The following is a 26,615-nucleotide window of genomic DNA, read 5'->3' on the forward strand; positions in this document are numbered from 1 at the left end:
CAGCCAGGGTGCGGAGTCGACCTGGGTGCTCCGTTGGCGGACGCGTGGATGAAGAGCACATGGCCACCTCTGTGTGGTGGAATAGCGCTCAGCCGTAAGAAGGGTGCAGTCTGTCGTTTGCAGCAGCAGCAGTGAGGCAGGAGGACGTTGTGTCAGCACAGAAAGACAGCCACTGCGTGTTCTTCTGCAGCGTGAATGCTTGGAAAGCGGACCGCAGAGGAACAGGGACCCCCAGAGGCCGGGAGGAGGAGCACGGGCATGGGTGCCCGGGTGCAGCCGGGTGGGAGGGGTGACTTGGTCACTCACTGAACAGGAATTGTCTGTCTCAGAGTAGCTAGTGGGATTCTGCATGTTCCCAACACAAGTGATCAGCATTTGAGGTGACAGGCATGCTAATTAACCTGGTCACTACATGTTGTGTACATGCACTGGAATACCGCACTGGACCCCATATGGGTGGATGGGTGTGTCAGTTATGAATAAATGCACGTGACTTAAAGCACTGCTTCAGCTGCATCCTTCGTATTTTTGATGTGTTGTGATCTCATTGTGATCAGTTCAGAGTATTTTCTAATTTCCTTTGACTGTCTTTCTTTGACCCATTTTACTGAAGTGTTGAGGGTTGAGTGTTGTACAGTGGCTCAAGCCACTGCTTTGGGTGCCCATGTCCTACATCAGGTTGCCGGGTCAGGTTCCAGCAGTCTGCTTCCAATCCAGATTGTATCCTGGGAGGAGGCAGATGCTTGTCCAAGTGCTTGGCTCCCTGCACACATGTGAGAGCCTGGATGGAGTTCCTGGCTGATGCTAGGAGTAAACTAGCATGTGGAAAATCTCTGTGTCTCTCCCTTTCAAATTGATGAAAGTACACATTTTACAAAATGAAAATGATGACTTGCTAATGCTGGAAGATTTTCCGGTTACCTTTCTGTTTCTGATTTCTAGTTGAATTTCTTAGGGATAGAGAACTGTGTCCGTCTTACACGAATTTAAGGTTTGTTTTATGACCTGGGTGTGGCCTGCCTTGATGGAGAGGAAAGTTTCCTGCTGGGGTTGGCTGTTGTGGGGCCAGCTGGGTCGTGGGGGTGGGTACTGTTGTCCAGGTCGTCTGTGACCCTCAGGAGTTGGTTAAGCATCCACCTATAATTGTGTATGTGTTTCTGCTTTCAGTTCTGTCACTTCTTCATCCATGCAGTTTGAAATTCTGTTAGCTAAAAATGTACTTTCATGTCTTCCTGATGGGTTGATGCCTTTTTTTATGTCTCCTTGGCACTATTATATAAATATTTCTTCTGAGGTCTACTTTGATTAACACATTCCAGGTGCTTTTATTTGTATAACATCTTTGTCATCTTTTTGACTTTTTTAACTCACACTTTTACACTTAGACTGGATTTCATCTAGATAACTTAAAACTGGATCTTTTTTTTCCAGAAAAAAAAAGTTGGGGCTCATGATGAACATGTTGTGTTTACATTTGTTGTAATAATTGATCTGGTTGTGCTTAGGTCAAATATTTCTGTCTATTTTTCTTTACTTTTTTGTTCCTCTGTGCTCCCTTTCATGTCTTTCCAGCTATTTAGATATTTTTAAGTACGATGTTTTGATTTTTCTATTGGTTTTTTGGCTCACTTTATTTTGTTATTTTAATGGCTGTACTGGGAGTTACAGTATGCGTGTTTAGCCCTTCACAGTCTTATTTTTTTTTAGGTTTATTTATTTATTTGAGTGGCAGGGAAAGTGATCTTTCATCTCCTGGAATGGAATGGCCGGAGCTGGGCTGCACCAAAGGTCTCCCATGAGAGTACAGGGGCCCAAGCACTTGGGCCATCCTCCACTGCTTTCCCAGGCACATTAGCAAGGAGCTAGATTGGAAGTGGAGCAGCTGGAACTCAAACCAGCGCCCATATGAGGTGCTGGCATTGCAACCAACAGCTCTGCCCACCCCACCACACCACAATGCTGCCCCCCCCCCCCAGTCTTTTTAGCCTAAATTTTTCTTGTGAAATGTGGAAGCCCTGCCACCACACAGGCCCCTTAGCCTCCCATGGTTATGTCGCAGCTGTCATTGAAGATGCCAGCAGTTAATGGTTTATCCCGGCTGCTCCACTTCTGACCCAGCTCCCTGCTAATGTCCTGGGAAAAGCAGCAAGAGATGAGTAAAGTCTTTGGGCCCCTGCACCCATGTGGGAGGCTCAGATGAGGCTCCTGGCTTCAGCCTGGCCCAGCCCTGGCTGTTGCAGCCATCTGGGGAATGAATCAGTGGGTGGAAGATCTACCTGCCCCCTCTCTCTAACTCTGACCTTTAAAGAACGAAATGTTTTTCAAGAAACGTCTTACATTCTCTGTGTGGTTAGCGTTCCCCTTTCTCTGCCTTTCTGGCATTCCCCCTCTGTCCAGGATGGTTTCTTTGGCCTCCTGAAGGCTTTCGTTAGCATTTGTCAGTGTGCTGCTGCTGGCAGAAACCAGGGCCTGGCCCCACCTGAGAGTGTCTCTGTTTAGCCCTCACTTCCCAGTGGGCCGTTTGCGGAATACAGAATTCTCAGTACTTTAATGATGTCTCCTGTTACTGTAACAGCGTGCCCGCAGCAGGCTGACTTGACAAAGGAAATGGGTTCATGTGGTTCCGTCTTGGAGGCTGAAAAATCCAAGATGGGGCAGCCGCAGGGCTGGGCCTCCATGGTTTCCTAACAGCACATGGCCTTGCGGTGGTTGGAGGAGGGATCCCGTTGCCAGACGGGAAGCGAGAGAGCTGTCCATCCCTGGCTTCCTCCTCAGTAGCAACCTGTTCCCAAATGAGTGCTCTGGGGGCCGGCACTGTTTCATAGTAGGCTAAGCCTGCACCTGTGGCACCAGCTTCCCCGTGGGCACCAGTTCGTGTCTAGTTGCTTCTGTTCCAGTCCAGCTCTCAGCTTATGGCCTGGAGAAGCAGTGGAGGATGGCCCAAGTGCTTGGGCCCTTGTATCCATGTGGGAGACCCAGAAGTGACTCCTGGCATATAAGGAAAGTTGCTCTCCACAGAGAACAGCAGTGGTTCATCCTGTTTTTGAGTGAATGTTTTTGGCTTCCCCTAAATGGATGAGGTTTTAGGCATTACGTACATATTCAAGGACCTTTCCTGTTCCAATCCCTCTTCTCAACTTCTTGGACTCCTTTGTCTGGAATGTTCCATCAGGCTGCTGTTCTGCAGGTCCCTGGTGCACTGGTCGCATGGCTCAGTCTTGCTCTTCCACTGAATGGTCTCTGTGGATCGTCTTCACATTTGCACCTCTGTCATCTCCCTCTGCATCCTCAGGGTCTTCTGTGTGTTTGTTTCTGACATCTTTTCTGCCACATCCACATTTTGTGAAGAGCTAACTCCTGTTCGCAGCCAAGGATGTTTTTCCTCCCATCCATTTCAAGCATGTTTACCTTTGCCTCGTGAAGCAGAATCGTAAGAGCTGCTTGGGAGCCTTTATCTGATCCGTGAGACATCTGACTCGTCTCAAGGCTGGCATCTGTGGGCTGCCTTTCCCCTCCCGGGACCTGGCCCTGTTTTCCTGTGTTTGTGTGTCGAGTGATCTTGGGTTGGATCCCAGACGTGCCCCGGGTTGCGTATGACGTGGGGGTCCTCTGGACAGTGTCGAGGTGTGTGTTAGCACTCAGTCCACCCAGCTAGATGCGTATCACCAGTTCCGTCTCGCCCTCGACGGGCTCTGGCGGGCTCTGGACTTAATCTCATTCCCATCTCCCCAGTGTGTGGTTCTGTCCCACACATCAGCTGCTTTCAGGACTCGGCCAGAGCCTTGAGCAACCGTTTCCGGCCCCGGGTCAGTGTCAGAGTGGATGGCGCTTTGGCGCTTTGGGTCTGCCCCGTGCCTTCGCACCTCAGCAGTGAGCCTGGTGCCTCACAGGATTGGGGACCTTTGTCTTGGGTTTCCCACTCTGCAGAGCACCCTCCAACACACACACACACCGTTTCCGTTTTGCAGGGCCTCTTTCCTTGGTTTCTCTGGCCTGAAAGGCTTCTCTCTAACGTTACTGTGTTGTAAAGTGAACCCTCAGGATTTCCCCTCACATTCTTGGAACCATAGGAGCCTTTCCCCACCCCCACCCCTGCTCCAAAAATTAGGCCTTTGTATTCAAGTTGTAGCTCTGGGGCCAGGACACTCGCCCGCCTGTGACAACCACTCCAGAACTCCTGCTTGCCTCTAGAACCTGCTCTAGCTGCCCGTTTTCAGACAGCGCTGAACTTTCTCATTTCCCCACCTGGCGCTGAAGGCAGCGTGCATTGAGTGGGACCCACACTTTGGGATTTGAATTCTGGTCTTTTCCCAGGCTAGCGATGTGTCCCCAGTCCTCTCTCCCAGCGCTGGGCCATGGCTGGAGCTCCAGCTGCCAGTCAGCCCATGGCTGTGAGGGACAGCAGCAGAGGCCCTGTGCTGTGTCACCACGCTAGGCTGGTGGGTTGGTTTGGTGGGTTCAGACCACCTGTATTTGCTGTTTGTATCTTGTCCAGAGTTTTAGTTGCAGTTGGCCTGAGAGAGGGAGACTGGAGTGAGCTTTGTCCTGGCCTTGTGTCCATGAAAGCACTTGAGGCTAAGCATTTTTCCTTTGTAAATATTCACTTACTGGGGCTGGTGCTGTGACATAGCAATTAAAGCTACCGCCTGCAATGCTGGCATCCCATGTAGGCGCCGGTTCAAGTCCTGGCTGCTCCACTTCTGATCCAGCTCCATGCTAATGGCCTGGGAAAGGCAGTGGAAAATGGTCTAAGTGTTTGGGACCCAGGAGAGGAAGAGAAGAGACCTTCCATCTGCTGGTTCATTCCCCAGATGGTCCTAAATGGCCAGCACTGGGGCCAGGCTGAAGCCAGGAGCTTCATCCATGGGCAGCAGGGACCCAAGCACTTCAGCCATCTCCGGCTGCTTTTCCCAGGCCATTAGCAGGGAGCTGGATGGAGAGTACCAGCACCCATATGGGATGCCGGCGCTGCAGGCCGCGGTCTTACTCCAGTACACCACAGCACTTTTTACTGCTTTATACAGCTGTTTTACTGCTTTTTTAGGTGAATTGCCTTTGACCCATTTTTTTTAGACCATTAGGTCTTTAATCCCTTTCCTTAAACTTAAAATGTTTATATGTATTTTAAATAGATTTTTTGGTCTTTTTTTGGCCATGTAAATTTTAAAAGATGTTTTTTATTTTTATCTAATCAGACTTCTCAACTTTTATTGCATCGAAATTGTGAGAGATAGCAAACCTTTCCTAAAACCAAGTGATAAAGCAGCTCCCCCGTGTTTTCTGCTGGTACGTACATGGTTTTTGTTTTCTGCATACTGGTCCCAGATCTGTGTGGATCGCGTTCTCGTATATGGTGTACGCCCTGACGGTGAGACTGGGAGCTGGTTCCGTCATCTCGCAAGTGACCAACCGGCTCGGTCCATCTTTCCCCCCGCGATGGGAGGTGCCCCTCTTCTCCCTGTGAAACTCCCAGCATCCCTGCGTTTATCCCTGGGCTTTCTGCTTGGTGCTGGGTCTGGCCAGCCTGTACCCTAAGGCTCCAGTGCAGTGTGGAGAGGGCCAGCCTTTTTTCTGGCTCTTGGTGTGTTTTCTGGGCATTCTGTATTCCTGTCTGTCCGAGTGAATGTGACCATCAGCTTGTCTGACTCCGTAAAGAAGCCTGCTGGAGTTTCTGTTAGGGTTCTGTTAAATTCATAAGCCTGTCCTCAGAAGAAGAGAGAATTGTGTGTTGTTGAATTGTATTGGCCAAGAACAAAGCAATCTTTTCCTTCAAGTCCACTCATGTCTTTCAGGAGTCTTTAAAAATTTCCTTTGAGAAGATTTTACATATTTTGTTAAATTAATTCCTGACTATTTAATCATCCTCATAAATGGAAATTTTTTTGTTAAGATTTATTTATTTGAGAGGTGGAATTAGAGTTTTCATCAGCTTGTTCACTCCCCAAGTAGCTGCAACAGCCAGGAGCTTAATCTGGGTTTCCATGTGAGTAAGGGCCCCAAGCACTCGGGCCGTCTTCCGCTGCTTCCCCAGGCGCGTTAGCAGGGAGCTGGACGGGAAGTGGAGCCCAGATGGGATGCTGGCGTCATAGGTGGTGACTTAACCACTGAACTACAACAGGAATGGAATTTTTGTGTTTATGCAAGCTATCCAACCTCTATTCGTTTTTTATCCTGTTACCATATTGCAGGTTTTTGTTTTTAATTATTACCTACGGCTTTCCCTGTATGCCATCATATAATCTAGAAGGTATTTCAGTGGCTTCTTCCTCAATTCATGTTTCTCTACTTGGTTTTCCCTGTTGATAGCTTTGGCTTAACCCCTCAGCACAGTATTCATAGTAGTGCTAGTGGGTGTTAAGTTCCTCCTGAAAAGGAATGCATCGGCTTCAGGACCAAGAGGGATGCCTGTGTGTGTTTCATTCGTTTCTAAAGAATCCATCAGGGGCCAGCACCATGGCGCACGCGAGTTAAAGCCCGAACCTGCAGTGCCGGCATCCCATATGGGTACCAGTTCAAGTCCACTGCTCCTTTTCCGATCCAGCTCTCTGCTATGGCCTGGGAAAGCAGTGGAAGATGGCCCAAGTCCTTGGGCCCCTGCACTCTAATGGAGGCCTGGAAGAAGTTCCTGGCTCCTGGCTTAGGAACAGCTCTGTTCTGGCCGTTGCAGTCATTTGGGGAGTGAACCAGCAGAATGGAGGACCTCTCTCTCTGGCTCTACCTCTCTCTCTAATTTTGTCTTTCAAATAAATAAAATCTAAAAAAAAAAAAAAAGGAATCCATCAACTTCTGTTTACATTGTAATAAAAAGTGGATATTAAGAGTTGTCAGATGCTTGTTCTGCCTCTGAGGAGATAATGTCCTGCTTTGTCTCCTGTGATCTGGTAACACTAATGGATTTCCCAATTGAACCAACCTTGCATTTCCTGGCTAAATTCTGCTTGGTCATCATGTATTAAATTTTTTTTTTTTTTTTTTTTTGACAGGCAGAGTGGATAGTGAGAGAGACAGAGAGAAAGGTCTTCCTTTTTGCTGTTGGTTCACCCTCCAATGGCCGCTGCGGCCAGCGCACCGTGCTGTTCCAAAGCCAGGAGCCAGGTGCTTCTCCTGGTCTCCCATGCGGGTGCAGGGCCCAAGCACTTGGGCCATCCTCCACTGCCTTCCCGGGCCATAGCAGAGAGCTGGCCTGAAAGAGGGGCAACTGGGATAGAATCCGGCGCCCCAACCGGGACTAGAACCCAGTGTGCCGGCGCCACAAGGCGGAGGATTTGCCTGTTAAGCCACGGCGCCGGCCCCTCATGTATTAATTTTCTATGTGGAGTCCAGTGCTGTGGCTCACTTGGTTAATCCTCCGCCTGCAGCACCGGCATTCCAAATGGGTGGCGGGTTCTAGTCCTGGTTGCTCCTCTTTCAGTCCAGCTCTCTGCTGTGGCCAGGGAGTGCAGTGGAGGATGGCCCAAGTGCTTGGGCCCTGCACCCCATGGGAGACCAGGAGAAGCACCTGGCTCCTGCCTTCGGATCAGCGCGGTGTGACGGCCGCAGCGCGCTGGCTGTGGTGGCCATTAGAGGGTGAACCAACGGCAAAGGAAGACCTTTCTCTCTGTTTCTCTCTCTCACTGTCCACTCTGCCTGTCAAAAATTTATATATATATATATATATATATATATATATTTACTTGAAAGTTACACAGAGAGAGGAGAGGCAGAGAGAGGTCTTCCATCCTCTGGTTCACTCCTCAGCTGCAATGGCCAGAGCTGTGCTGATCCGAAGCTAGGAGCCTCTGCAGGGTCTCCCACCTGGGCGCAGTGACCCAAGCACTTGGGCCATCCTCCACTGCTTTCCCGGGCCATAGCAGAAAGCTGGGTAGGAAGTGGAGCAGCTGGGACATGAACCAGCACCCATATGGGATGCTGGCACCGCAGACAGCAGCTTTACCTGCTATGCCACAGTGCTGGCCTCTCCTATTTCACTCGGTTTTTGTGAGATACTCAACTGATACTCACCTGTACTTCTGATGAGAGCTGTAAATGTAGCAGACATTCTGGTGTGAAGTGTTCATGGTCATTTTTTAATGTTTGTGATTTCCGTAATTTTTTTTTTTTTTAATTTTTTGACAGGCAGAGTGGACAGTGAGAGAGAGAGAGAGAAAGGTCTTCCTTTTTTGCCGTTGGTTCACCCTCCAATGGCCGCCGCGGTAGGCGCGCTGCAGCCAGCGCACCGCGCTGTTCCAATGGCAGGAGCCAGGTGCTTATCCTGGTCTCCCATGGGGTGCAGAGCCCAAACACTTGGGCCATCCTCCACTGCACTCCCTGGCCACAGCAGAGAGCTGGCCTGGAAGAGGGGCAACCGGGACAGGATCAGTGCCCTGACCGGGACTAGAACCCGGTGTGCCGGCGCCGCAAGGCGGAGGATTAGCCTGTTGAGCCACGGCGCCGGCCCGTAATTCTTATTTTACCTAATTTTTTTAAAAAGACTTTATTTATTTATTTATTTGAAAATCAGAATTACACAGAGGAGAGGCAGAGAGAGAGGTCTTCCATCCGCTGGTTCACTCCCCAGTTGGCCGCAACGGCCGGAGCTGCGCCAATCTGAAGCCAGGAGCCAGGAGCTTTTTCCAGGTCTCCTATGTGGGTGCAGGGGCAAAGACTTGGACCATCTTCTGCTTTCCTAGGCCTTAGCAGAGAGCTGGACAGGAAGTGGAATAACTGGGACTTGAACTGGCACCCATATGGGATGTCGGCACTGCAGGCAGCGGCTTTACCTGTTACGCCACAGCATCGGGCCCCTTAAGAGTTAATAGTTTTTTTGTTTTGTTTTGTTTTGTTTTTGACAGGCAGAGTTAGGCAGTGAAAGAGAGAGACAGAGAGCAAGGTCTTCCTTTTTTCTATTGATTCACCCCCCAAATGGCTGCTATATCTAGCACACTGCACCGATCCGAAGCCAGGAGCCAGATGCTTCCTCCTGGTCTCCCATGCGGGTGCAGGGCCCGAGCACTTGGGCCATCCTCCATTGCCTTCCCAGGCCACAGCAGAGAGCTGGACTGGAAGAGGAGCAACCGGGACAGAATCCGGCGCCCCAACCGGGACTAGAACCCGGGGTACCGGCATCGCAGGCGGAGGATTAACTAAGTGAGCCACGGTGCCGGCCCAATAAATAGTTTTTAATTTCTTTTTTTTTTTTTTTTTTTTTGACAGGCAGAGTTAGAGAAAGACTGAAAGAAAGGTCTTCCTTCCATTGGTTCACCCCCCAAATGGCCACTATGGCTGGCGCTCTGCCGATCTGAAGGCAGGAGCCAGGTGCTTCCTCATGGTCTCCCATGTGGGTGCAGGGGCGAAGCACTTGGGCCATCCTCCACTGCCTTCCCGGGCCACAGCAGAGAGCTGGACTGGAAGAGGAGCAACCGGGATAGAATCCGGCGCCCCAACCGGGACTACAACCCGGGGTGCCGGTGCTGCAGGTGGAGGATTAGCCTAGTGAGCTGCGGCGCCAGCCTAATAGTTTTTAATTTCTAGTGGACTGGGCCTTTGTGGTATCTCATGGCTTTCTGATTTAATTCTGTGGCCATAAAATATTATATATAATACTTCTTTTTGATAATTACTGGTGTTTCCTTGTGACCCACTATGCCGTCAGTTTTCACACACATCCCCTGTGCCCCTGAGAAAAGCGGGCAGCCTGTTTCCAGAGGGCGAAGTACCACCTGGATCGAGCTGTCCATGGTTGCTCATGTTTGGTCTCCTGGCTTCGTCTTGTCTGCTTGCTCTGGCTGGTACTGAGAGTAGGATGTCACGTTGCCCAGTCCCTGGTTGGATTCTGTGATGCATATTCTGAGTCAGTGAGCAGATTGTCCAGCAGGTAACTTGCGAGCATTTTCTCTGGCTGTAGCCTCATGTGTATATATTTACTTCTTTAATGTTTGCGAGTGAGAATTATGCTGCTGAGCTTCATCCGCGTGGACACACGCTGATTCGTCTCCAGTTCTGTGGGGGAGAATTCGCCGAATTTATCCCATAAATTCAGTAGCTGATGACCACTTGGATTGTGTCTGGGCAGTTCTGGGGCCAGTTCCCTCGCAGGTGTGCGTTTCCTGGGGGGCGCCCACGTGAGGGTAGCACCGCTGACACGTGTGGCGTGCAGGCTAGCACCAGATGGTTCTTCTAGCCTGGAGACAGCGCCAGTTGGACAGACTGTTTAATTTCTTTGCTGATCTGTTAGGAGTGTAATCATACCACATTGTGGCTTTGACAGGGCATTTCCAAGATTATTAATTAGGCCAGCAGTTTTCCGTGTGTTTATCGGACATGGACGTTGCCCTTCGATGTCTTCCGTTCATTTTCCTTTCTGGTGTTTGCTTTCCTGCTCTGTCCGTCGGCCTGTGTTGGCTACAAGTCCGCTGGGGCTCGTCCCCCTCCCGTCCCCTCCCCTCCCCCACCCCACCGTGCACTTCTGCTTTAACCCACCAAGAAGTTATCAGGTGTAGCATCGAAAGTGCCTGTTCATCCTTAGCTGCGGGCACCGGGTGTTTCAGCACATCACGCTTTGCTTTGGCTGCGCCCGCACTGTCATGCTGTCATCGAGAGACCGGTGGGCGGTTACTCAGAGGTGGAGTCGGGGCACAGAGGGAGTGAGGGGAAAGGACATGGAGAATGCATATTATGAAAACAATGTGCCTGGGTTTAAAGGTTTCTCGTAGCACCATAAACCTTTCATTCCAGTTTTCCATGAGCTTTGTACGTACCCTTGTACGAAGGTAGCAGTTAAGAGAAATTTTCTGGGGCTGACATTGTGGTTTAGCAAGTTAAGCTGCCGCCTACAACGCTAGCCGGTTCCAGACCTGGCTGCTCCACTTCGATCTAGCTCCCTGCTGGTGCACCTGGGAAAGCAGCAGAAGATGGCCCAAGGGCTTGGGCCCCTGCGCCCATGTGGGAGACTTGGAAGAAACTCCGGGCTCCTGGCTTCACACTGGCCCAGCCCAGCCACTGTCACCTGGCAGTGAACCAGTGAATAGAAGCTCGCTCGCACTCGCTCTCTCTTGCTCTCCCTCTCTCTGCTTTTCAAATAAATTTTTGAAATTTCTTTATGGAACATTTGAGAACAGTTCGTAGACGTTAGGACATCTCGCCCCTAAATGTTTTAGCATGTCTCTTAGGTTTAAGGACATTTTTTTTTTTTTAGAGATTTGTTTATTTATTTGAAAGGAAGAGTTACAGAGAGGTCTTCCATCTGCTGGTTCACCCCCACAATGGCCACAATGGCTGGAGCTGGGCCAATCCAAAGCCAGGAGCCAGGAGCTTCTTCTGGGTCTCCTACGTGGGTGCAGGGGCCCAAGGACTTGGGCCATCTTCCACTGCTTTCCCAGGCCATCAGCAGGGAGCTGGATTGGACGTGGAGCAGCCGGGACTCAAACCGGTGCCCATATGGGATGCCACAGGCAGCAACTTTACCCGCTACAGCATAGCACGGCCCCCAAGGCTGTTTTTCTTCAGAAAATGGCATCATCCTTTCCAAGAAAGTTTGTCATTCCGTATGGTCTGCAGTCTAGCCAGATCTCCATGGATGTTCCCCAAACACTCACAGCCCAGGATCTGAGGTCCATGTGTTGTGTTTGGCTCTGAGGCTCCTTCAGTCTCTGACCGTGGAAGCGTCACCCTACTGTGCTTCTGTTACTGGCCTCGTCTGGGTGTGGCCCGTTCCTGGACAAGCAGTGCTGGGGGCCGCGTCTTCCTGTTGAGTCACATCGGGAGGTAGTCATGCGGGCTTCCGTGACCGGTGAAGGTGGTGACAGCCAGGTGTCTCCGCTGTAAGGGAACATTTTCCTCTTGTGATTAATGAGTAGTCTGGGGAGTGAAACTTTGGCAGGATGCACACCTTCTCCCGACAACAGTCCTCCAGGCCAAACCCATAGGGGTTTTCTTGAAAGATTTATTTATTTGAAATGCAGAGTTAGAGATCTTCCATCCGCTGGTTCACTTCCTAAATGGGTGCACGGCCAGGGCTGGGCCAGGCTGAAGCCAGGAGCCAGGAGCTTCTTCCCAGTCTCCCACATGGGCGCAGGGACCCAAGGGTGTGGGCATCTTGTGCTGCTTTCCCGGGTGCATCTGCAGGGAGCTGGGTTGGAAGAGGGACCGGGACTCAACCGGCACCCACATGGGATGCCGCAGCGCCAGCCCCGACGTGCCCGCTGCCTTACTGTGTCAGCTCCCTCAGAACCACGCGGCATCCACAGTTTATGCACCTAGAAGGCTTTGCCCGTGGGCCTCCCACTGCTTGCTCCTGCTGGTGCCTGTCACTCACGGTACGGTGGTTCCCGCTGCTTGCTCCTGCTGGTGCCTGTCACTCACGGTGCGGTGGTTCCTCGTGTGGTGTGTGAGATGCCTCTCTGCCGACTCTGTGGACTCAGTCCCGGGGTGAAGGTGAGTCCCTCCTGGGAAGATGGCCTGAGGTGTGGGGGGTGTCAATGGCAGCAGAAGCCCGAGGGCCTGAGGCTGAGCTCCCAGTCCCGTCCCTACGGGGCTTTCCTGGGAGAGTAGCCACCGCAGGAGGCCTCCAGGCCTCGTCTTGTGTCTCCTGGAGGACATGAGAACCAGTTCGTTCCTCGTCCAGCGCAAGCCCAGGCAGGAGCCAGCTGCTGGCTTCGCAGGCCTCATGAGGTTGCAGCGTTGTTATTATTAACGATTATTACTACCATTATTACTGTTAGTGCTCTCATCCGGTTCACTCCCGTATCTGCAGTGGCTGGGACTGAGCTGGGGCTGAAGCCACAAACGACAAACAGTCCAGGTCTCCCAGTGGCTTGAGCCGTCAGCACTGCCTCCCAGGGTCTGTGTTAGGAGGAAGCAGGAGTCAGGTCAGGTTCCCCAGCATAGCGTGTGGCCATCCTCACTACAGTTTTAATCACTAGGCCAAGCGCCTGCTCCCACCCCCCCACCCCCCACCCCCCGGCTGTTGGCCTCTAATACTTTTTTTTTTTCCATACTTTTTTTTTTTTCCTTTTTTTTTTTTTGGCCAATTCAGCAATGGCTTTGACTTTTTGAAAGATTTTTTAGTTTATTTTTTTCAATGTGAAGGACAGAGGGACAGAGCAATCGACTTGCGGGGTCACTCTCCGGATGGCCGGGACTGGGCTAGACCCAGGTGGCAGGGAACGAAGTACTTGACATCACCCGCAGTTTTCCAGGCACATGAGCCAGGAGCCTGATCAGAAGCAGAGCACCCGGGACTTGAACCTGCGCATCCCGTATGGATCCTGGCGTTGTTGGCAGTGCCCACAGCGACCATCTTCGAAGTTTTGTTTTTTGTTTCGTCAGCACTGGGGGCAGGGTAGTCCATGGCATTCCTCCTGAAAAGCACCCGTGACCTTGAGCAATGCCCAGGTCTCCGGGGAGCCTGTCCCAGCATTCTCACCCACCCAGGAGGACCCAGAGGGCTGGGGCAGGCAGGGGCAGTGCCCAGGCCGTGCTGGCTGGTGGCTCCCCTGCTCCACTCCTCTGCTCTGCCGATGTGTTCAGTGAACAGTGGTCCTGCAGTCTTGGCGCCAGCGGCTGCTAGCCCTGCTCATGTGCCTCAAACCACGTGTGGGTTCCATGTGCCCTGCAGGCCATGGGCAGGTCTGTGCCAGCGCCCAGGTGTTGCATGCCCACTCAGCTGCCCCCACAAGGGTGCCCTCGGACACCCGTGGCTGCTCTGCCTACCTGGTGGGTGAGCGTGTGCCACCTCGTTGCCTAGGGCACTGCCTGGTGGGGCAGCGTGGACGGGGAACACTGCCATCGGCACTTTGTGCGCTGAGTCCAGGAGCCCCGCAGGGCTTTTGGGGAGGGCTGCGTTTGTGGCATCTTCTGGAAGAGCTCGGTTACGCCGAATGTGTCAGATTGTCTTAACTCTTGAAAAAACGCGTCTGGCTCGGACATCTCCAGGAGCAGGCAGTACATGCGTAGCGCCATGGTGGATCCGGTCTCCTTTCCTTTGCCCCAACATTGCCGTGAGGCGGGTCCCGCACATCCCTGGCCCCGGGGGCTGCGGCCTCTGCTCTGGGCGGCCCAGTGCCAGGGGAGATAGGATAATGCGATTATTCTCAATTAGATTAATAAAGAATAATTAGGTGTCATAAATCAAGCACTCCTAGGATATTGTCATGGGAAAAATATGCAGCTAGAATTAATTAGTTTTCAAATAAAGCGTTTATTTTAATTGCTTGCAATGATGGAGGCCTTAATTGGCGATGCATCATTCTGGCCTGAGTTGAGGGGTTGTTGTAACGACGTGACGGGTGTGTTCCCCGCCGTCCTGGGGGAAGACAATACAGGGGCCTCGATTTCATCACCTCACCGTGAGCCTCTGCAGCTTCCCGCCAGGCTGCAGGCAGGTGGCAGGTGTGGGCTGGGCTTCGGCTGGCCCCGCCCCTGTGTGTATGTGTGTGTGTGAGCTCTTGCACACGTGTGGTCATGAGCATGTGTGTGCCTGTCTGAGGACACAGGTGTGTGTGTAGGCGTGCGTGGGTGTAAAATGGGCACATGTGTGAGTGCTGGGTGTGCCGTGTCTGGCCTGCACGTGGGAGCCTGTGGGGGTGGTTGTCAGACTCCGTTGCCCACACCAGCCTTGTGGGAGGCCCCCAGCCTGGACTTGAGTTGAGGGGCATCAGCCGGTCCTGCCTTCTGGGGCTCCTGGGGTGGGGCCCTGCAGCCCTGTGCCCCAGCCCAGCTACCACTCTCTCCTGGCAGGCTCAGCGCAGGCAGGCAGCGTCCCCCAGGCTAGTGTGCCCGAGGGCAGCCTTGGAGCGTCCGGTGCCCTGGCCTGGTGACACCTGCAGGAAACTGACCTTCAGCGACCAGGGCTGGGGCTGGCAGGAGGCGGCCCCTGCATCTGGGGAGGGTCAGTTCTGGCTTTTAGCCAAAGGGGAGAGAGGCTGTTAGGCAGAAACACTCTCCCGCACCCCAACCATGAATACAGGGAAGACCAGGGGACAGCCTCCTCACTGGGGAGGAGCGGCCCCTGCTGTGTGGCCCCAGGCCTCTGCCACCCCCTCCTCCCCAGTCCACCCTGCTCGAGCCCCTGGTGGTCTCAGAACTTGGCTCCCGGCTCCGCCTGCCCTCTGAGCTCTGTGTGGCTTGAAACCCGCCAGCCATTCTCCTTGACAGGCATCTCCTAGGCATTTGGAACCCTGTGCTCCTGTCATTGGCTGCTGCCTGTCTGCCCTGGAGAGGTGGGGAAAGGGGTGGACGTAGTGTGGGAGGTGGGTGGGTGGGGCTGAAGGAGTGCCCGCTGGAAGGCCATGCTCTCCTGCCTGTGCACCTGCGTGGCCTCCACCCTCAGCCTGGAGCCCCTCCCTCCCACCTCCACTTGGCCTTCGGCCCCTGCCCCTCCTGCCTATCTTTGCTCCTAGTCTTTGAGCCACCCCAGCTGGCAGGTGGCCCTCAGAGCAGGCTGCTCCTGGCCCAGGCCCCTTGGGGGTGCCAGGAGGGGTGCTGCAGGATTCAGTGGGTGGAGTGTGCTCAGCGGGGACACTGGGGAGCCGCTGCTGCAGGGTGGAGTGGACTCCATGCAGCAGGCCTTGAGCAAAGGTCACGTGATCTGGGGAGCAGCCCTGCGAGAGTGACCAGGGGATCAGACTAGCCACACACCAGTGTGCTGGACAGCCTGCTCCTTGGCGGCAGCACACAGGCTAACAGTGCTGTAACAGATTGTGGTGGTAGAGGACCCAGCGGGGCTGCTGGCTGCACAAGTGTGGAGGGCCTGCCTCCCCTCCGCCTCCTGCCCAGGGGGCGCCACACCCCCCCTCATCCGTGCGTGCCTGGGAGCTGACCTGCCCACGTCAAGGACAGGGGCTGGGGGCCCCCCTAGGGAGCCCTAGAGCAGCCTGGACAGGTGTGGATGCTGCTGTCCCTCCTGGGGAGGTGCTGGTTGGGTACAGAGGCTGATGGGGGGAGGGGAGGCCACTGGCACCCAGGGAGGGCTCCCCGATTTCCACTGGGAGCAGGATCAGAAGAGGCCAGCAGCTGGGAGAAGGTGCTCATGGCGCCACCCTGCTGCTGGTGCAGGGGTCTCCCCCACCCTGCCTCTCTGTCCGCACCCCAGGAGGGCTGGGGCTCTGAGCAATGTCTCACACACCTGTGTGCCAGCACTCACACATCCTCCCTCAGCCCCCAGGCGTCTGCACGCTGCCCGCCATGGCGGCCCCTGGCCACCCGCCGCCGCTGCCACCGCCACCACCAGACCCCCAGTTTGTCCTCCGAGGCAGCCAGGCAGCAGTGTGTGCCCTGCACTTCCACGGAGCTGACGAGGCTCAGGGGCACCCGCTCCTCTTCTCGGGGTGAGTAGCTGCGTCAGGCCTGATCCCAGAGCAAGGCTGAGGCTAGGGTGGTAGCTAGCGAGAGCCCGATGGGCACGCTGGGCCCTGGAGCGCTCTGCTTGGAGCTGCAGGTGCCGACTGAGCCCCTGGGGTCTGCATGGCCCTGCCTCCTCCTGCTCTGGAGAGCAGTGGCTGCTGCCGAGGCTGGGAGGGTGGCATCCTGCCCGTCTTGCCCTTGGTTCGAGGTTAGAGCTCCCCCAGGCGAAGCGCCCTCGTCCATCAGCTGTTGGCCCCTCCCATGCATGCTTGCCTCCTGCAGGTGTCAGAGCGGCCTGGTGCACATCTGGAGTCTGCGGACACGGAGACCCGAGGCCACCCTGGACGGCCACGGGGGCCAGTGTGTGACCTGGCTGCACACGCTGCCCCGGGGGCACCAGCTCCTCAGGTGGGTCCGGGGAACCAGGAGTTCTGAGGGAGGCCTGTGGCTCCATCTTGGTGGCTGGAGGCTGGGGCAGGGAGGGGAAGGGGCCAGAGGGTCCACCCAGGTTGGCCATGCCGCATGTCCCCTCGCAGCCCCCTGTGGCGTCGGGGAGTGGGCAGGGTTGACAGCAGAGTGTGCCCCTTGCCTGGGTTGGCACGGCCCACCTGCCTGTTCTCAGCACTGTTGTGTGTGACTGAGCCACAGCGCATGAGGTACCAGGCACCATGCTCTACTTTTTATTTGTTTTGAGATTTAATTTTTTATTTATTCGAAAGGCAGAGTTACAGAGAGAGGAGGAGAGACAGGTCTTTCATCCACTTGTTCACTCCCCAAATGGCCACAATGGCCGGGGCTGTGCCAGGCCAAAGCCAGGAGCCAGGAGCTTCTTCCAGGTCTCCCACGTGGGTGCAGGGGCCCAAGCACTTGGGCCATCTTCTACTGCTTTCCCAGACTATAGCCGAGAGCTGGATCAGAAGTGGAGCAGCCCGGACTCAAACCAGCATCCATATGGGATACTGGGATGCGGGCACTGCAGGCGGAGGCTTTAGCCACTGCGCCACGATGGCCTACTTCAGTGTGGTTCTGGGCAGCTGTGGTGAGGGGTCCTGCTCCCCATCAGCTCCCTGCAGCATCCTCTGTGATCTCTGCTGGTCCAGGCTCCCTCTGAGGGTGCCTGCGTGCATGTGCCCATGTGTACACGCATGTACGTGTGTGTTTCCTGTCCCCCACAGATCGCTTGGATATCAACTTGTGTAGGCACTGGCCCAGCATCCGTTTAGCTCACCCTTTTCTGGGGCCCTTGGCCGTCCCGAGGCAGCTCGTGTGGCAGGTGCTGGCTGCTGGCCCCCATGGTATCTGTGAATCCGCGGCGCCCCCGGGCAGGGGCCTGCCGAGAAGCACCTGAGCAGACACAGGCGCTCTGCCTGGGAGCCGGTGCTGGGCTGCAGCTCCAGCAGAGCCCAGGGTGCTGCCTGGCCTGCTGCTGCCCCTCCGGGGGCCTGCACACTTCCATGTGGAGCAGGCACGTGCTGCCGCCCTCCCGGCTCAGCTCCAGAAGGCCAGGCCTGTTCCGCTCCAGCCCCAGCGCCTGGGGTTCCTGGGCTCGGGGGATCAGATCCCAGCAGACCAGGCCTGTCTGGCCCCTACCCCATCTAGACAGCACTTCCTGTTCCAGACTCAGGTGGTACCCTCCCCCCACCTGAAGATAGCTGGCAGGTGGCAAAGGGTGAGCGTTGTCTGGGGGTCCCTGGGTTCTTCCAGGGTCTGTGCTCCCGGTCAGGGCCGTGTGGGAGGCGGGGTGGCCCTGGGTCAGCAGCTCCGCAGGCAGAGACGGCAGGTGCGCAATGGCCAGGTGCGTTTACGGGGCACTGGAGGCCGCCCGCCGTGGCCGCGCTCAGCGCTCAGCTGTGTTTGCACGCCGAGCCCCTCCGAGTGGCCCTTGAAGAACCCTGCGCTTTCATGTCCCCCAGCCCCACCGCACCTGTGCCTGCCACAGCCACCTTGGCTCGGCATTTCTTTCACCTTTTTTTTTCTTTCTGTTATTGAATGGAGCACACTTCAGAGACGGCCATTGTGTTATCAGAATGTGCACCCAGGGACCTCCTCCCCCAACCATCGCCTGTACCCCACCCCCACTCCTGTCCCAGCCTCTCCTTCTTGCTTTACTGTCTGGATGTGTCTGAAGAGCTTAGACTGGGTTTGTCCATTTCTTCCCCTTAACCTTTAAAAAAAAAATGGAGCCGTAAAGGACACAGCTTCCCTGCACTCTGCTTCTCCCACGAGGTCCTCTCCCCGCCCCTGGGGGCCTTGTGTGTGGCTGCGCGCGATCCCGGACACTGCTCTTTGCTGTGTGTCTCCTGCTGGCTGTGTGCCCACATCTCACCTCCTCCTGTCAGAGGCATCCTGGGTGACCCACACTTCATGCTGGGGTCCCCTGGGGCATGTCGGCCATGGCATAAACCCCCATTACCTCTCCGTCTCTTGCCCACCTCTCTGCGGGATTAGCTGCTGTTTTCTTAGTAGGAGTCTTTTTTTTTCTTTTTAAATGTATATTCTGGACATGGTGGATGCTTTTCATCACCAGTCTGTTTCCCCTGCACAGTGGCATGCGTTTTCCACTCTGTCATAGTGCCTAATGATCCGAATTATTCTTCGTCTTCATGGAGTCAGATCCGCCAGGCCCTTTGGCGAATTCCCGTCTTGGCCTGTGCCTCCTGTGTCTTGCGGGGGACACCAGCTCTGTGAGGTTTCTTGAAGCCATGGCCGGCCTGCAGAATTCCAGGCCAGGGTGCAGGGTGGGCTGTGCCTCCCACGTGGAAACCCATGGTTTCCCCCCAACACCAAGCCAGAGAAGGGAGGTGGGCTAAGCAACAGCACGTCGCCTAGTGGGTCACAGCTGTGCAGAGGCGAAGGCAAGCCAGAGCCTGGGTGGGGTGGAGGGGCTCTGCGTGAGCTGGCGGGGTATGGGAGGGGCCTTGGCCATGGGAGAGGTGTGTGTGTGTCCGTGTGGCTGATATCAGTGTGTGTGTGTGCGCGTGTGCATGTGTGCACTGCGGTTTGGACGTCCCCTCGGAAACTCCTGCTGAATTCTCCCTGTCCCCGGGAACGTCAGCAGAGGCAGGAGGCAGGGCGAGCTGGGGAGAGAGCCAGCCCAGCCCTCGCCGTTGAGGAAGGCAGGGGTGCAGGAGCGGGTTTCCTGGGGAAGCGCGGCCGACCCTGCCGCTGCCCGCTGTCCATCTCGCTCATGCTCGCGTGCCCTGCTGCTGGGTGTGTGGGCGCCCCCGACCCAGCCGCAGAGTGCTGAGCCAGGCCGGCAGTCTGTTGTCTGTGGATCCCCCACAGCTGCAGGCAGTGGGCCCTGGGCAGTGGTGCGTGGGGGGGGGGGGACCAGCGCCCCCGACCTGGGCTTCCCATTGGCTCTCTGCACTGGAAGAACAGGCTTACTGGGGAAATGGCCAGGCCTGGGTCCGCCACGTCCTGCCGATGGACGCCTTGCTGGCGACGCCGAGCCAGCTGTTTCCGGTTTGGGCTGTGGTGACTAGAGCTGCTGCAACCGCTGACTTGGGAAATTCCCCCGAGGGAGGGATTGCCGGGTTGCTGCAGCCTCAGCCACAGAGCGGAGGGCGCGACGGCATGCACCTTGTGGTGCCGGTGGCGGCCGTGGGAGGTGGGGTGTATGCCGCAGAGCATGCCGGGCACAGACTGCTGCCTGGCCTGGCCTTGGGCGCTCTGTATGCCAACTCTCCTGGCAGAGAGAAGCCCTTCCTCAACCGAACTTCCTGATCCACGAAGACTCTGTGCTCACCGCAGTTAGTGTCCGGAACCATGGTCCCTGCCAGCCCTCAGCCTTGGGGGGGAGGGGGCGGCAGACACAGGCCCCGAAGCCCACCCATGGGAGTCTCACGGCCTCCTCTTGCTTTGTCAGCCAGGGCCGGGACCTGCGACTGTGCCTCTGGAGCCTGGCAGAGGGCAGGAACGCCGTCGTGGACTCCGTGCCCCTGGAAAGTGTGGGCTTCTGCAGGAGCTCCATCCTGGCCGGGGAGCAGCCACGCTGGACGCTCGCCGTGCCAGGCCAGGGCAGTGATGAGGTGAGGACCAGCCTGCCACTGGGCGCTCAGGGTAGGGGTGGGCACCCACCGGCACAGGACCCTGCGGGAGCAGCTGGGGTCAAGTTTGGGGTCTGGGGTCTGCCACCCAACTGCAGCTCCAGGGGCCTCCAGAGGTGGGTGAGCAGCTGGCTGGGCCCTGGTGGTGTGCCCACCTCGGATCTCCCCTCTCCCACACTGCCCAGGGCAGTGGAGAGGATCAGGGAGGGGCTCAGGGGGCACTGGCTGGCATCGCCCACAGAAGAGAACAGCCCAGGATGGCCCAGTGCCAAGGACAAGGCCACCAGGAGTGGATGGGGAGAGACCGCCCAGGTCTGCAGAGGACTGGGGGAGCAGGAAGAGCCTTCTGGGTAGGGGCAGGAGATGGTGGGAGAGAGATGGAGGCCCTGGTGAAGCTGGGGTGGGGAAGGGAGGGGCACAGCAACAGGCACCATGTCAGGGCTGGGGTGCAGGGGTGAGGGATGGCAGTGACCGCCGCCCCAGGGGGAGGTGGGCAGGGGTGCATCCAGTGGATGGGCCTACACCAGGGCTGAGGGATCACTGGCAGGTGGGGTTCAGGCCAAAGTGACCAGAGGCATTGGTGACAATGGGAAGGGCCAGGCTGGACAGCAGTGTCCATAGCCCTGGGCACTGGGGAAGCCACGTCCTCCAGGAGCAGGAGGGGTGCGGCTCACTGTTGCCTCAGGGCTGGAGTGGGGCCAGGGAGGGCCTCCTGCACCCGCCCAGAGCCTCTGCAGCCAGCGTCGGCTCGGCTCGGGCAGGGCAGCTCCGCCGGAGCTGGCAGCCCAGGGCCCTGCGCACGGCTCGCCTTGGCCCGCAGCCAGGAAGAGCCGTCGTGGCTTCGAGCAGATTCATAAATAACGAGACGGGAACAGGCATTTATTTGCTCGTGATTGCGTTTAAATCGCCAATTAGGAGCTACACACACTTCTCTTGCTGGTTTGCCAAAAACCTGCTCTGAGTTTTATTAATGTGAGAAAGGGGCGTGTTTGCTCCTGGACCGTGGCAGCCAGCAGTGCCAACTCCCTGGGAGCTGCCAGACCCTGGAGATGCCCCCGCCCGCCAGGGCCAGCGCTGCCGGCCGCTCTCCGTGTGCTGGCCCACAGTCAGCTTGCCCCCACCCTCACCCCGGAGGCTGCAGGCTGGCTTCCCGGCCGCGGCTCTGCCTGTGCGGGAAGCATCTGTATTTTCCAGGAGCTGCTGGTGTGGGGACCTTGGCATCCCCAGGGAAAAGGGCTGTTTTCCACAGTCCCACCTGGAATCTGCCTGGACCAGGCCCTGGAAAAGCCTCCCTGGCTGTGCCCAGACAGTGCCCGGAGCTCTGGGTGGCCACACCTGCCCGAACCCAGCATCTTCCTTCCCTTCTGGAAGCAAGAGTGTAGTTGGGTGCCAGGTGGCAGGCTCCCCCAGGTCTGGTACTGGAGGTTCTGCGGCCCCTCCCCTGACCCCAGAGGCCCATTCTTGTGTACCAGCCTGCCTGCCAGGGCTGCCCGCAGAAGGGTCCCTAGGTGCCGCCACCCAGGCTCCCCGCACAGCTCCCAGCTTGCGACCTCAGGGCCGCCCTGGTTTCCACACTCCCCTGCTGCCCCTGAGCCCGTGCTCACCACCGCGGGGACCTGCGGGCCATGAGCCAGGCTCCCCAGAACTTCCAGCCAGCCCCCCAGGTGGCCGTGAGGACTCGGGTTCACGTGGGCCACGCCCCCGTGCCCACGGCCCCTCCCACCACGGCTGGAGTCCTGTGAGAGAGCCACTGTGACCCCTGCAGCAAGCAGGGAAAGGCTCAGAGCCCCGCCCCCAGCCCCCAGCCCCTTCCCTGCCCAGGTGGCTGCACGTCCTCTTCCCCATGTCTCCTTTCACTGTGCAGCAACTTCTCCCTGAGCGATTTCCCCTGAGGAGCCCTAGGTGCCCAGACAGCCCCCACCGCATCGGGCCCGCCTGGTCGCCGCCTCGTCCCAGGGCTGTGACAGCCTTGGACAGCCTCATCCCATGGCCGCAGTTGTTGCCCGTGGGCGTCTTCAGTCACCCTGGGTGCTGGGCCTGAAAGGCAGGGAGTCTGTGTGCTTGTGCGTGTGTGCGCAGTGTGTGTGCATCTCTGGGCACGTGCATGTGTGTGCACATGTGTTCATCTGGGCGTGTGTACACGTGCTCGTATGCATGTGTGTGCATCATGTGTGCACATGTGTTCATCTGGGCGTGTGTACGCGTGCTCGTATGTGTGTGCGTGTGTGCAGTATGTGTGTGCATGTGTTCATCTGGGCGTGTGTACACGTGCTCGTATGCATGTGTGTGCATCACTTGTGCACATGTGTTCATCTGGGTGTGTGTACATGTGCACTTGTATGCGTGTGTGTGCAGTATGTGTGTGCATGTGTTCATCTGGGCGTGTGTACACGTGCTCATATGCGTGTGTGCAGTATGTGTGTGCATGTGTTCATCTGGGCGTGTGTACACGTGCTTGTATGTGTGTGTGTGTGCATGTGTTCATCTGGGCGTGTGTACATGTGCGCTTGTATGCATGTGCGTATGTGCACGTGCCTGTGTGCTCATGTGTGCGTGTGCACGTTCATGCATGTGCACGCGTGTGGGCATACTCCAGGACTCACTTTTTGCAGCAGGCCCGTCAGAGCTGTGAGCCAAGCTGGGCAGAAGCGCCGCCATCAGGGGAGTGTGTGGCCCAGCTGTGGGAGGCGGGGGTCAGCAGGACTGTGCTGCTGAGGGGCAGCCTCAGCTCCCCGCCCCTGCCCGGCGGCAGCGCTCAGCCCCAGGCCCATCCTGTGTGGGCCAGTGAGCAGTGAGGCTCTCACCCGCATAGTCACTCACTGCTCTCTGGGCACTGCCTCCCAACCTGGCCACACAGCAGCCCCAACCTCTTGGGAACTCAGGCTCTTTGTTTGCGATCCTGGGGGAGCGCAGAGTTGGCCAGGCTTTCTGTCCCAGGTGGTTGGCGTGGGTGCAGCCACAAGAGTGGCAGGGAGCCGCCATCACTGCCACCTGGGATGGTCAGGGCCTGCAGAGACCCCCAGTCCCGGAGCACTGGCGGAGCCGACCAGCCAGCCACACCAACGCCAGCCCAGCCGCAGCGCACCTCGTGGGAACCCCTGCTTCTCAGAGCTCTGCAAGAGGGCTGTCCTGACCCCAGCAAGGGAAGGGAGGGAGCCCAGGGACCCAGGGACCCAGGACAGCGCAGCTGGGGGCTGATTCTGGTCTGGGCGTTCCAGCACCTGCGTCTGCCCCTTGGGACTCTGCTTGTCCCCCTGGGGACGATCAGCACATGCACAGCTCAGGTGGACAGGACAGGCTGGGCAAGGTCCACGGCCCTTGTCCAGGGGACACAGGCACAGGGGGTGCTGGGAAAGCCAGGGCTCCTTCCCTAGGCCAGCTTGGGGGGGTCCCTGGCGCTGCTGTGCCAGTCCTTGCTCCGTTGGACAAGCCTGAGGTCACCCCATGTGAAACCTGCAGCAGGAACCGGAAGCGGAGAGAGGCAAGCGAGCTGAGCCAGCGCCCTACCAGCCCCACCCAGAGGCCCGGGGCGGCTGCCAGGCAGCCAGCGCCGAGGGCCGGGCACTCGGGCACCATGCGAACACGTGTGTCACAATCACCCAGCAAGCACCCAGGCCCCAGGAGCGAGCAAGCGAGCAGGGAGCCCCATGCACAGCGTCCTAATTAGGAGACTGGGCTCCCGTGGGGAGGGGAACAGAAACTCAGAGCGGCCTTGGCTAATCGCCTTAAAAGTCTCATGTTTGCACAACTCCAGCCCGCCCTGGCACCGGCCCAGATCGGCTTGTTTTCTCACCGTCAGGTTCGGATTCTGGAGATGCCATCCAAGACGTCGGTGTGCACCCTGAAGCCGGAGCAGGGCGCCAAGCTGGGCATGCCCATGTGCCTGAGGCTGCAGCAGGTAAGGCGGGCGCACGCCGGCCACGCCCCCGCCGCCGCCGCCATGAGTCATGCCCCATGCAGGGTCTGATTTATCCCCGGACCCCCTCCAAGAACATGTGCACACCACCCCCGGCAGCCCATGTCCCCCGCCCTGCCCCCCTGGGCTGCTGCCTGCAGAAGGGGCTCCCCTGTAAATCACCCAGAGGGGCCAGGCCTGGCTGGAAGCTGCAGCCCAGTGGCGGGTGCCCATCCTCTTCAGGCCTCACAGTCAGGGGCCGCTCTCTGGAGGGACCGCGCCTGTGCCTTCGGTGCCAGCTCGGCCCCGGCGAGCCCGGGCGTCCGCACTTGGCTGGGGAATGGCTCTCCTCTCTCCCTCCTAGAGGCGGAAGTGGGCTTAAGGCAATGGCTTACCCCACGGCCACACCCAGGCGTCCTGAGCCACAGCCGTTTTCCATCTTTCTAGACTGTTCTTTCTGGATAGAGGGGCGGGGGCAGGGGTGGCTGGCAGCATGGCTGGCCTGGGTCCAGGGTTCAAGGTCACCAAGAGCTCCTGGGGTCAGGTCCGGGCAGCAGAGTAACGGCGTCCTGGGAATCCCAGGCTCAGTCACTGTTAGGCGCTGGGCTCGGAGTGCCCGCCCGCCCGCCCGCTGCCTCCTGCCCGCCCCCCGCCCCCCGCCTGCCTGCCTGCCTCCCGGGCGTCTTCCTACTGCTGTCCAGTTCCGAGAGCCACCCGGTGCTGGGCCAGGGGTGGGGGAGGGGACTCCTGTCCCCAGTGCCCTTTGAACTCTTCCCAAGAGTTGGGCTTTAGGCTCGTGCTGCTCGGAGGTGCCTGTGTGCCAGGTGGGATCCACGCCAGATGTGCCTCCCCCAGGGAGACCTGGAATTAAACCGGGGCTGTGGTGTTGCCCCTGGTGGAGGTGAGCAGGGGGCGGGGGGGCTTCTGAAGGAGCCCCTGGGCCAGCAGGTGTGTGTCCAGGCCTGGGGCCTGCAGGCGGGCGGTGACCACAGTGCCTCGGGGCCAGACGGATGCCCCTGGCTACACCCTGGGAGCCGTGGTGTTGCGCAACCGTGTAAAAATTCCAGCAGAAAAATGTGTCGGAAGGGATGTACCAACTTGTCAGGGTAATTAGCACAGCCAACAGGAGGACAGGCGGTGACTGTCGGGGACACGAGACCCGGCCTGAGGCTCTGGCTCCCGGCCCCGGAGTCTCAGGTCCCTGCAGCCGTCCCGGCCGGCGTTGAATGGCAGAGAGTTGGCAGAGGCCCTGCTGCAAGTGGCTTCCGCTCCCCCGTGGGACCCCCTCCCACTATGGGCTGTAGGCTGAAGGACAGGGGTCTCCGTAGGGAGTGGAGGAGGGGCCAGAGAAGAGCAGATGGGGCCACTTCCGGTCAGGAGTCTCCAAGGCTGCAGCCTTCAAAGCCCCTGCCCCAGAAACACTGGCAATGCAGCGTCTGTCCCTGGGAGGAGGCCGGGAGACCCCAGCAGGGAGTGGGGTTGGGCAGGTGAGGACCTCAGGGCCGGGCCGGCTGCTGCTGGGCACCACTACAGGTGTTCTCTGAGCATCAGGCTCACAGGCCACACACAGGCTTCACACCGAGCCTGGCCAGAGCCACTCTCAGTGGTGAGCAGACCCCTGGGCCCAGGAGACCAGGAGGAGAGCATGGGCAGGCTAGGCGGAAGGTAACACAGTGAAGGGAGCCGAGCCACTGTGTAGCGTAACAGACCCCACCGGGCCCCAGGCAAGGTCTTCAGAGTCCCGGCAGTGGCTGGGATCCAGACAGAGTACTTGGCCCCGACCCTGCCCTGCACAGCTGCCGGCCGCTGGAGCCCTGTCTGGGGAGCCCTGAGCTCTGCCTGAGAGAGCATCCTGGGTCCCCATGCTCGGGGCTGACATGGCAGGACAGCACAGCAGCATGGCTGGGCCCCATGCACGTAGGTGCAGGTCCTCATGTCAGGGACGACGCTGGGGAGGCGCACCCAGGGAGGCACAACAACCACCCGCATCCCTCTGGGGAGCCGCCCTCCTTCCTGCCCCGCAGTGAAGGCAAAGTCACCAGAGCACCGTGGTTTGCAGCCCTGTCCGGGCACACAGAGGCGGCCTCTGGACCAGCTCTGGCCTTGGCAGGTGAACCACGGCCACACGCAGGCGCTGGTGCCCGTGTCGGTCCCCCTGCCCAGCCTCAGTCTCCCCTTCCGACCTGCAGGCAGCCCCGGCGTCCACTCGTCAGAGCCACGGGTTGCGCCCAGCCCTCCTCCAGGGTGACGCGGGGTCCCAGCCCACTCCTCTCCTGGGGCTGTTTCAGAGGATAAATAAACGAGGCGTCTGCCCAGGGCACGGAGCCCTCTGACCCTGGCCCTCATTTATC

General features: G+C 57.6%; 1 protein-coding gene across 6 annotated transcripts in view; it reads left to right on the plus strand.

The window, feature by feature from the left end:
* The window catches only part of GNB1L (G protein subunit beta 1 like), a 58,827-nt gene that overhangs the window by 18,334 nt on the left and 13,878 nt on the right, over positions 1 to 26,615 (plus strand). For 5 of the 6 annotated variants that reach the window (XM_062182457.1, XM_062182458.1, XM_062182462.1 and 2 more), the window contains 4 exons: positions 16,135 to 16,304; positions 16,603 to 16,728; positions 20,189 to 20,351; positions 24,169 to 24,267. In XM_062182457.1, the coding sequence (XP_062038441.1) occupies positions 16,162 to 16,304; positions 16,603 to 16,728; positions 20,189 to 20,351; positions 24,169 to 24,267 (531 nt within the window). In that variant the 5' untranslated portion in view covers positions 16,135 to 16,161. Of the gene's footprint in view, positions 1 to 5,202; positions 5,287 to 16,134; positions 16,305 to 16,602; positions 16,729 to 20,188; positions 20,352 to 24,168; positions 24,268 to 26,615 lie in introns of those variants that run through there. The other variant, XM_062182461.1, reaches the window with a different exon arrangement.

This window comes from Lepus europaeus, chromosome 23 (genome assembly GCF_033115175.1).
Source record: "Lepus europaeus isolate LE1 chromosome 23, mLepTim1.pri, whole genome shotgun sequence".
Classification (NCBI taxonomy): domain Eukaryota; kingdom Metazoa; phylum Chordata; class Mammalia; order Lagomorpha; family Leporidae; genus Lepus; species Lepus europaeus.